We start from the raw sequence: 11,583 nt of genomic DNA, 5'->3' as shown, positions 1-11,583 counted from the left end.
TGAGTACCAGACATAAGCCACAATAGTGAATGGTTCAGCTTCGAACTAAGCCAAGTTTGTCAGATTCATGCAGCGAGTTCAACGTTGCAAGCGTCTCTGATATTAATTACTCACTATTAACACCTTGCATCCCTCTGACAAAGTCTCCTCACTGTCAACCTCTCTTTAATCACCTTCCCTTCATGAATCCCACTTTGAGTACACTATTCTCACCTAATGAAATCAATGTTTTTTAGAACATGAGTTCGTATACAGTTTGACAGAACTCGTGTGAAGAAGTAACTTGGATTATTTAACTTTGGTTAAACGTGCGATATAAATGTAAGTTGCTGCTAACACAATATCTGTTTTTTGTTAAAAGCAATATGATAAATTTATCAATGAATTGTGTATATATATATATATATATATTGTTTTAGGGGGACAAAACAAATCCACTATGAAAGAAATAATGGATGGAGCTCAAGATGGTATAATTTGCAATCTGGAATTGAAGATTGAAGATAATGACAATGCATCCGCTGGTTCTGCTGCAGCGAAAGAATTGCGCTTTGCTCGATGCAAGAGAGGGATTCCACCCATTCCTCACGTACGCGCTGCGTTCAAGCGACCAAGAGTCGTTGAAGAAATGCATTCGTTGCCTTGCGTTAAGAAACCTCGTACTAAAAGCATGGAATCTCTGTTGGGGTGGCAACGTTCTTTTCAGTCCCACAACTGGAAAGGAGATGCTGGTGCAATGGTGGCCGCAGACAAGGGACAGGGCACTTCATCTCGTGCGTTAGATGAGAGCGAAGACCTCGATGATTCCTTGCTGGAGCTGGAGGAAAACGAGATCGATGGGGACGATCTACGTAACCTTACATCTGAGGAAATCGATAAGTTTCTCCAGGAATCAGACAATGACATTGTTGATAATTCTGATTCACTCAGATTTGGCGATGCACTTACTGAGCATAAACATAGGGATAATAGTCAGCTCTCTGTGTCTCTCCCAAATATATCAGAGTTGCCCAAAAGCTGCCTTGTTGGTGATGAATTGGAAACAACTTGTTCAGGTAATGTCTTGTTGACAGATTTTACTGTGTTGAAGTTGAACGAAGAGGTTAATCAAAGTCTCGAGTCTGAACAGCGTAATCTTAATTCTCTTTGTGAAAATACTGAATTAGTGAAATCAAAACAGCCTTATTATCTATCGGCTATCGAGGTAGCTGTGATAAACCCTAAGCAAAATGGTGTAGATGAAGAAAGTGAGAGGGAAAACCACGAAGCAAGCAGCAGTGAAGCAGAACCTGATGTTCAGGATAAGATGCCCAGAACAGTCTTGACGAGCTCTTCACCAAACGTGCTCAACGCCAACAATAAGTTAACGTTGAGAGAGCAAAATATTCCTGAAGAAAAGGCTGATGATGGAAGGATAAAAGAACCCACCAGCATTCCTGGATCGAGTAAAGAAGTAATTCCTGACCTAAAGGTAAACAGGCTAGATGTGATTTTTATGTCTTTGCATTACTTAACAAGGTTCTATTGGTTACCTAGTGAGTTTGTCTCACACAGTTAGAGTAAATTAAATAATATGTGGAAGTCTTCATTGTAGAATTTTATCATAACCATCACTGCATTTAATATGGTTGATTTGGCACACATTTTTGTACAAACCCAAGGACAAAATTGAAGGTGAGAGAGAAAAATACGAACACTGGTTTATGTGACATTTTGCGTAAACAGATTTGTTCATGTGTCCATGTAAACGATCCCAAGGCCCTGTTTTGAGAAGTGCAAGAGTGTTAACAGTAGGCAATATTAACCCTCGATATCACTCAAATACGAAAGTATAAAGAAGAATTTATAAATTAGATCTAAATTAAATGATAGTTGTGAAGTCAATTCAAAGATTAGAAGGTACAAACATTTAGAAAATTGCACCTCCCACATTGTGCTGCAGAATCGCGAGTCACATCTGTTGTGGGTCTAATGTGATATGGGATCCATGTCTCCATTGAGTTTACTGTTACTTATTTAATTGTACTGCTAATAAATGTTTTAGCTCTGTGTTTAAAAATGATGAAAACCTCTTGAAAAATAAGTTGTCCTTAGCTACTTAATTTTAAATTGTTTTTTAAGTTTCTCTTAAATGTTAATGGCAATCAAAAGATCATCTTTTGAAGACCATCTCCATCTTGTACAGCTAGTGAAACAAGTAGGGAGGGGCAGGGCAGCAGCCAAGCAGTTTGAGGACTGGATCTTATCTGTTAATTCATCATTGGAGTCTGGGAGGTGCAGCGCAAACCAGTGTAGTTGCCGATTCCTCGTTGCCCTTGCGAAGGAGGTGCCGAACCAACTTCTTGAACTAGGGGCAGCACGGTGGAGCAGTGGTAGAGTTGCTGCCTTACAGCGCCAGAGAGCCAGGTTCAATCCTGACTACGGGTGCTGTCTGTACGGAGTTTGTATGTTCTCCTCGTGTCCGGAGTGGGTTTTTTCCGGGAGCTCCAGTTTCCTCCCACACACCAAAGACGTACAGGTTTGTAGGTTAATTGTACAAGGCTTGGTTAGGCTTGGTTTAATTGTAAATTGTCCCTCGTATGTGTAGAATAGTGTAGTGGTGTAGAAATGTGGGGATCGCCGGTTGGTGTGGACTCGGTGGGCTGTTTCCGCGCTGTATCTCTAAAGTAAATTAAACCAAACTAGTCCAGAGGAAGGGAGTTCCACTGTTCAAACCCAGCAGGGATGAAAGACCAGCAATATATTTCCATAGACCAGCGGTATATTTCCAAACTAAAAGATTAGAAATGACAAAAGATTAGAAAATTGCAAGCATAACTTATCAGAGAACCTGCAGATGATGCACTATCTTTATCTTACTATCTTACTATCTTTATATCTGGTGGTAGAGATTGTGGATGTGAGAGATGCTGCAGAAAATAACACAGGCAAGCTGGTGTGGACTGCAACTACTGTGTACCAGAAGTGCAAGGAATGAATATTTAGTGTATTTTTTTAAGGTGTCAATGAAATGAGTTGCCTTGTCTTGGATGGTCATGTACTTAAAGAGAGATGTAGCATGGAAACAGGTCCTTCAGCTCACTTAATCCACACTGAGGATCATGCATGGTATCAAACCTCAGGGGCGTCATCAAGGCAAGTGGAATATATTCCATCACTCTCTTGATTTATGCCTTGTAGATGTTGAAAAATGCCTTGACCCAAACAGTCTGTCCAGGTGAGACAGAGGTTTATCTGCACCTCCTCCAACCTCATCTATTGCATCCGCTGCTCTACATGCCAACTTCGTTACATCGGCGAAACCAAACGCAGGCTCGGCGATCGTTTCGCTCAACACCTTTGCTCAGTCCGCCTTAACCAATCTGATCTCCCGGTGGCTGAGCACTTCAACTCCCCCTCCCAGTCTGTCCTTTCTGTCATGGGCCTCCTCCAGTGCCACAGTGAGGCCCACCGGAAATTGAAAGAACAGCACCTCATATTTCGCTTGGGCAGCTTACAACCCAGCGGTATGAACATTGACTTCTCCAACTTTAGATAGTTCCTCTGTCCCTCTCTTCCCCTCCCCCTTCCCAGTTCTCCCTCTATCTTCCTGTCTCCACCTATATCCTTCCTTTGTCCTGCCCCCCCTGGCATCAGTCTGAAGAAGGGTCTCGACCCGAAACGTCACCCATTCCTTCTCCTGAGATGCTGCCTGACCTGCTGAGTTACTAGAGCATTTTATGGTTTCAGGTGGTGAGTAAACAGCACGGACAAATGCATGGCACAGGCCCGGTGGGCTGAAAGGCCTATTTCCATGCTCTCTCTGGAGTTAAATCTAAAGTCTTTATCTTCCCCTATTTCCATTGTTCTTGGAGATGGGCGGAATATGGTGAGCGTGGTGTTGCAGTTTGTGTGTTATGTTTTTTAAAAATTATCATGATGCAAAACTCTCTGTCGTTTTGTGCCAGGCTGTCAGTCGGCATCAGCAGAGTATTGCAGAGTCTCCAAAAGCGAAGGCATCACGGAAATGTACGACAGCTACAACGCCCAGAGTGCGTCCAGAAACAAGACAGCAGACAAGGTAAACAGTCGCACGTGAACTCACAGAATGCAGGAAACGTTGTTGTTATTATATTTATTGTAGACTGCATTCACCCGGTAAACCACAGATTATTCACTTCACATCAGCAAAGGGTGATAGTGGAAGAGTGGGTTTCTAACAGGAAGACTGTGACCAATGCAATGAATGAATGAATTAATTCATACTTTATTGCCAATTGTGGCAAGTCACAGTGATTTTTTTTTGCCTGCATACCCAAGGTATGCAAATGGTCATCAGATAAGGGCGCTGACAACGTAACAAAGTGTACACAGTATCCACGGCAGCTCCCCCTTTGTTCTCCCCTTTCCCCGGGTCCTCCATTGCCCATTGTTCTCCCCCCCCTCCCCCCTTCCTCACGGCGCCCCCCACACCGGCTCCTCCATTGTTCTTCCCCCTCCCACACACCAGTCCCCCCGCGCCGGCTCCTCCTTTGTTCCTTCCCTCAGCAGCGGCTTCCTCACTCCACGTGGTCCGTCCTCGTCCGTCGGTAGGCGCCCCCTTTCATTGCCGCACCGACCTCTCCACTATTGCTGCTGGGTCCTACCCGGACACCTCCGTGACACCGACCCAGGCCCCAGCCGCATGGTTCCCTCGACTGGCCACGGGCTCTGCCGACCCAGGCTCCATCAGGCATGGCACAAGCATCTGTGCTGGGACCATTGGTATTTGTTATATGTCAATGACTCCGATGAGAATGTAGGTGGACTGATTAGTAAGTGGAGTGGAGGTTAGACAAGAAGATTATGTAAGGATACAGAGGGACAGAGATCAGTTGGGAAAGTGGGCAAAGTGATGGCAGATAACGTTTTATCCAGCCCGAGCGGAAGGATTTTGGGACATCAAATACTAACAGGATATGTATGATGAATAGCAAAGACCTCAAGCGTGGTGATGTACATAGGGACTTCGGAGTGCAAGTTCCTAGCTCCCTAAAAATGGCAACACTCTAGGATGGAGTGGTTAAAAAGACATTTGGCAGGTTTGCTTTCATGTGCCGAGGTGTTATTGAGTTGGGACATTTGACATAAAACAGGCAAGTAGGATGTGCAAATAGGCTTCATGGTCGCCATGGATGAGTCTTGCTGTTCAATTGACCATAAGAAAGCAATTACACTGCTTTTCCACTTTTTTGATCTCGATTTAGTTTGGAGACCAATATTTGTATGTCATCAATGAAACCGGTGGGCAGAGCTCATCTTACAAGAAACATTTTTTTGGGGAGTTTATTCCCAAACAATAAACTTTTAAATACTGTATTATTTTGATACTTTTTTTGATTCCCACATATTAACGGAAATTTAGTTTATTCTCTGTCTTCGATGATTGCTTCCAATATTCTGGGCAGCCTCTAGATGGAAGCATTGCATTGTTCATAGCCTGGAGAATTTACTGGCGCTTCAGTTGAGGCTGATATATTGGCAGTAAGTTGCTAAGTTTCTTTTGCATTCCTCACACGCACATAGTCTAGGCTATTTGTTTGGAATGTTTCCAGTCGAGATTGCCATGTTTCCTCAGAAAACAATAATTGAAAGGGAGAAAAGAAACAAGTCTTTTGACCAGGATGATTAACCGGTTTATATTTTCTTTTCAGATTGAATACAATATTTGATGAGGAGATAGAAAGGCAGAAACATACATATTTTAAGCATGTTTCAAACCACTTGAACGAAAATTATAAGAATCAAGGTAACCTGTAGTGTGTGGAATAACAACAATTTGTTGGAAAAGTTTGAAATAAAGTCTGTGAATTCCTGAAATGTGTTGTAATTTTGAATTGTCTTCTAAACAACTAATGCTGCACTATTGTAGGAGGTGGAGATCAAAGTATAATCTATATATCTAACATGGAAATCTTCCATTTGTAAAATGATTTATAGTTGTTGGCGGGAGGCAAGTTTCATTGTTACAAGTGGCAAAATCAAGATGCACAAAAAAAAAGCAAAATCACATTCTTTGCAAATTGAACTGCACAGAATCTAAAGAGGAAATACATTTGCTTCAATATTTTCTTGGTCTTAATGGTCCATCTCCTTGTCCTTTTGGGCGATCAAAGCCTATTCATTAAAATGCAACTTTCGATGCAAACAATAAGGGGAATAATTAGTAAGTGTATTGCTTTCTCCTTCCCTGCATTTTATGCATTATTGTTCAGTTATTTCTGATCTTGCACCATATCAATGTAATTTTAGAATGTTTTACATGGGTCCTGTTTATCATTATTACAGATAATGTAATGGTAAGGAATTTGGACAACAGCAATAAGATCCATATCTATTTCCATAGCTGCCATGGACATTTTTGTTGTTGAAAGCAATCTTGTTTGTCAGCATCCTATGTATCTCAAACATCAGACAATGGCGGTGGGGAACAGGTTGTCATTGATCCTATTGAATAATTTTGCTTATGGAAATGTCGAAAACACCATTGGACCATTTGGCGTTTGAGATGACAACTTTATGTAGTTCACTATGCTGCAAAGATTCTACTACTGTCACAAAGAACATTTTTGATAGGTTCCCTTCCCACGCCATTGACACTGTCCATTCTTCCTCTACATTCCTGGCTCCATCTGCCTAACTTTTTTTCTTTATCAGTTTCTTTCTATTTCCCACCAACCTCTCTCTGTCTCTTAACTCCTCTCCCAGTCTCCCCCACCTGGCTTTATCTGCTCATCCTCCCCATCTCCCTTGGCGACATCCAACACCTTCCAGTCCCTGTTTCACTCCTCCATCTCAGTTCATTATACTGGCTCTCTTCCATCTCCACTGTCGGGTCTTCACCCGAAATGTTGACCGTCTCTTTGCCTCCACAGATGCTGCTTGACATTCTGAGTTCCTCCAGCAGTGTGTGTTTTTTCTTAAATCGAGATTCCAGCATTCTGCTTTTATATCTGTCTCCTCTCTGCATTTCCTTGTTAACCAACTGTATGCTCAAATGCCACCATTTGTCATTATTATAGGCATCACGAGAGGAAGAAAATAAACTCTGTTGTCACTTAATCTGCATTTCAGTTTATTGAAAGTACTGTTCACATTTTAGTGAAGTTCTTTTTGATAGTCCTGATGCCTTAAGTCATACCTGTGGCCTCCAAGACTCCTATAGTTGTTGCTTATCCAAGTTTACTGACATGATATAACCCTAGAGTTCAGAAACTCTTGGTGATAATGCTTCCCATGCCCAAAGCAGTGGCAAAAAATACACCATAGACTTTTGATAAGAGATATGATGTTACTTTAATTAGCTACTTTAAACGTGTTGCCATTGAATGGCTTGTGCTGCAATGGTGTGCACACAATGGGAAAACACATGAGAGAATATCAACAACTCTGACAATATAACAACATTAAACATTGATGCTGTGGTTGGCATTCAGACTAAGGTCTTAGCATTTACAAAAGATATCTTCACTTGTCCCTAAATGAAGTGTGCAAAGCAATTGTATCCCTCCAGTTCCCTCCATCCCTCTGTATGATTAGCTGATGGACAATGGCTGTGGATACCTGGTCAATGTCCCTCTGTACTCCACTGGCCTTGGATGTAATTTTAAGCAGGGTAGCTCTGGAAGTTAATCAGAGTCTGAAGAAGGGTCTCGACCAGAAACATAACCCATTCCTTCTCTCCAGAGATGCTGCCTGTCCCACTGAGTTACTCCAGCATTTTGTCTATCTTCGATTTAAACCAGCATCTGCAGTTCTTTCCTACACATGGCCAATTCCCAAGTCAAGTTGGAAGGAGCATATTTAAATTATTGACCCAACTGAAGAAGCTGAAATAAAGGGATCAATCAAATAAATGATTTGAATTCTTGAACTTGGGTTCTGAACTGATATTAAATTTATCAATCAAATATTTATCATATTCCTGTCTCATCTTGTTAAACAATTTCACTAATTATATTGACAATATATGGCTCATTTAATTGATTTAATTGGTGAAAGGTGTTAGATAATTTGCTTTACAGATTGGAATATTCTCCAGTTTGAAATATAGTCAGGTGGTTTTTTAACATACATGGGGATATTTGCTTAGTGAATGTTTCTTTGCTTTTTTTAACCATTTGGGTTCAGCGTATGGTAGCCTTTTAAAACATATGATAGCCTTTGTCCACCATAGATTTTATTGTTCAAGTGCTTGAGTGGGTCTTCAGTTGGTGTTGTCTACTACCATTCATTGTATATCCCTGGGGAAACACAAAGTTAAAATACATGAAATATTAATCTGACTTTATCAAAGATTAAAAGTTTTTTCCGACAAAGTGGAGAACTGTTTGCAAAACCTAGCACACACGCACACAGACACACAAACACGCGCACACACGCACACACAGACACGCACACAGACACACAGACACGCGCACACACGCACGCAGACGCACGTCAAGCAGCATAAAGAAGTGCCTAAGATATACAAATAAGTGTGAACTAACTATGCCGTGAGAAACACGTGACTGCGGATTCGAAACGCCTATTCTATTCCGTGAAGTTCAACAATAATTGGGTTTCTTTGCTTGCCTGTTACAAGACAACAGTTTCAAGCATTTCCCAAATGACTGCTTCGTCTTGACACTTTGGAAACCTGATGAAACATGAGACATGATTGTAAAATAACCTCAGTTTAACAGTATTTATTTTGCAGGATCGATACCAGAATTACTCTCTTTGATGGATGAGGTGGCGATTGAAAATCACTTCAGTTTTCAGCAGCACCCTTCAGACCTCACAACCAGGTAAACCTGGACTGTAGAAGCATAATTTTTAAAAAAAACCATTTAGAATTAGACATTTTATTAGGTGGCACAGCAGTAGAGTTGCTGCCAGACAGCGGCAGAGTTGCTGCCAGAGACCCGGGTTCGATCCTGACTACGGGTGTTGTCTGTACGGAGTTTGTACATTCTCCCTGTGACCTACTTGGGTTTTCACTAGGTGCTCCGGTTTCCTCCCACACTCCAAAGACGTACAGGTTTGTAGGTTAATTGGGTTGGTAAAATTGTGAATTGTCACTAGTGTGTAGGATAGTGTTAGTGCGTGGGCATCGCTGGTCGGCGCGGATTCGGTGGGCACAAGGGCTTGTTTCCGCGGTGTATCCCCAAACTAAAGTAAACTCATTTTGTTACATTTAGCAGCATTAACTGAAACCTAGTTGCCACCTGCACAGGAGTGGACAAAAGACAGGTTTGAGATATAATTGGTTGAAAGATGGAAACAGGCCCTTCGACCCACCGAGTCCACGCTGACCATCAATCACCCGTTTGCACCAGTTTTATGATATCCCTCTTTCCTGACATCTCCCGAAACAATACGGGCAATTTACAGAGGCTAATTAACCAACCTACTAACCCTCACATCTTTGGGATGTGGGAGGAAACCGAAGAACCCAAAGGAAACCCTAACTTTGCAGTCACGTGGAGAACATGCAAACTCCACACAGACAGCACCCGAAATCAGGATTGAAGTTGGGTTTTTGGCACTCTTGAGTTTACCCGCTCTGCCACTATACTGCCCTTAAACTAATATTACATAATACATTAGAAGCGATGGCATCTCTTGCTAGCTCAAGATCTGGTACAAGGCTCATGGATGTGGTGTTCTAATGAGATCACAAGGAACAGGAGAGGTCTCTTGGGTCCCTCAAGTGTGCCCCCACACATCATCACGGCTAACCTGTCCCTGACGTCACTTCTTATTTTGTGCCAGTTCCCTGTGGCCCTCAGTTCCCTGATCTTTCAAATAAAATGCCAACCCCCTTAATTAAGCCAAATGGTCGAGCCTCCGCAATCCTCTAAGGTAGAGGACTCTCGAGAAGAAGTGTCCACACGTCAGATTTAAATGGCTGCTCCCTAACCCAGAATTGTGTACCCTTGTTCGAAATTCTCCCTGTTGTGAAAACCTCCTGATATTTGTTCTGTCATGCCCCTTTAAGATCTCAAATGTTTCAATACAGTTTACCTCATTCTTTAAAGCTCCACACTGTAGATCCAATTTGATTAGTCAACTTTGCAAAGAGGGCATTGCTGATTCTTTGAAAGATAAACGAATGTTGATAATAATTGGCTGGAAATTGGCAGATTAAATATAATTGCAGCAAACATTAAGCAGTATATTTTCAGTAGAAATTAAATTAAGTGAATTTGGTGTGGATATTCAGTATGATTAGAACTGTCTATTCTCAGGGCATTGATGGTAGTATCTCTAATAATTGTGAGAAAAGCTAGTGAAATTGAATTTTATTGTTAGCTATAGTGTGTATATAACAGTATAACAGAGCTTTATTTGTCGTTCGGTACCGAAGATCTATATACACTATATATATATCTATATATATATATATATATATATATATATATATATATATATCTATATATATATATATATATATATATATATATCTACTAATATAAAGCAATAGTGCCCAACTATGCTGTATTGGGTTTCATATTGCAATAAAAATAAAAATCCTTGCTTTTGCACACAATGCTTTGAGTTATAAGATGAAGGATATCTCCTCATTTTAACCATGTTATCAATCTTTCTGCTGCTCCCAGAAGACAGACAGCATTTGTGGAAAGTGAAATACAGTTAACCTTCGTTTTGCAGACACTTTGTCAGAGGGTCTGTGTCTTCCACAGATGCTGCCCGACCTGCTGTGTGTTTCCAGCAATTTCTTTCTATTTATTTTGGATTGTCAGCATCTGCAGTATTTAATTTTGATTTTTCAGTGCTATCATCTGTTCCTGGAGAGTAGGATATGTTTAAAATCTCGGTCACTATGTTACATTATGTTAAATGTTGGATCATTGCTGCTAATTGGATCTGTGTAGGCCAAGGGAGAAAGAAACAAAAGTGCGTAAAAACAGGAAAGAAACCGAGACTCTTCAATGAGAGAAATCCTGAAAAAGTCTATGACTTTTTTAAAAAAAAGTCACTTTTCAGATTTTATGGACATGTGGTCTTGAAATTGTGTGCAGTGATTTTCCATAACGAATTGGCAATGCAAACAAATAGCTTTAATCCAGAGTCCATGAATTTGAGGGGTGCCTAGAAACATCCTATTGTAGCTGCTGTGTTTTATTTGCAATGAAATATTTTGCAAATCTCTTTTAATGTTGGAACGCTTGTTTCTATTTTTCAGAAATTATATGGAACGGCATAGGTTTGTTGAGACTGATCTCCATGAATGGGCAAGAAGGAATGGGGATATTCCCCGTTTTGGTGACATTGCATTTTCTCTCCAGCGTGACCCTCTCCCTTAGTTGCCCTTAGTGTTCAATCGGTTACATCTCTAGGACTTTCAAAGCACAGAGATTCAAGTTCGATCTGTGTGGATTTGTTTTTGGCAAGTTTCGACTGGATGTTTGTACTCTGCAGTGTGATCCTGTGCTTATTGGAGAAAACACCGTATTTAGTCTTAACAAGGTGTGTGTCAAACTGAGAGTACAGCTGTTTGCAGGAATTGGAGGAATGGAGAGATATCTACTGCTGCCTGGCTAGAGAATCAAAAGAATC

The 11,583-nt window shown here is 41.1% G+C and overlaps 2 protein-coding genes across 2 annotated transcripts in view; one reads left to right on the top strand and one right to left on the bottom strand.

Annotated features, from left to right (window-relative positions):
* The first annotated feature begins 439 nt into the window (after positions 1 to 439).
* Positions 440 to 11,330, top strand: kop (askopos). The gene is made up of 5 exons (XM_078423118.1): positions 440 to 1,471; positions 3,948 to 4,060; positions 5,673 to 5,767; positions 8,717 to 8,807; positions 11,210 to 11,330. The coding sequence occupies exons 1-5, from the start codon at positions 440 to 442 to the stop codon at positions 11,328 to 11,330; spliced, it is 1,452 nt and encodes a 483-aa protein (XP_078279244.1).
* The window catches only part of fndc5a (fibronectin type III domain containing 5a), a 96,468-nt gene continuing 93,127 nt past the window's right edge, over positions 8,243 to 11,583 (bottom strand). The window contains exon 6 of the mRNA XM_078423124.1: positions 8,243 to 8,261. Coding sequence (XP_078279250.1) covers positions 8,249 to 8,261 — 13 coding nt within the window. The 3' untranslated portion in view covers positions 8,243 to 8,248. The remainder of the gene's footprint in view (positions 8,262 to 11,583) is intronic.

Source organism: Rhinoraja longicauda, chromosome 27 (genome assembly GCF_053455715.1).
Source record: "Rhinoraja longicauda isolate Sanriku21f chromosome 27, sRhiLon1.1, whole genome shotgun sequence".
In the NCBI taxonomy this organism is placed as follows: Eukaryota; Metazoa; Chordata; class Chondrichthyes; order Rajiformes; family Arhynchobatidae; genus Rhinoraja; species Rhinoraja longicauda.
This window is presented reverse-complemented; position numbering and strand designations above follow the sequence as displayed.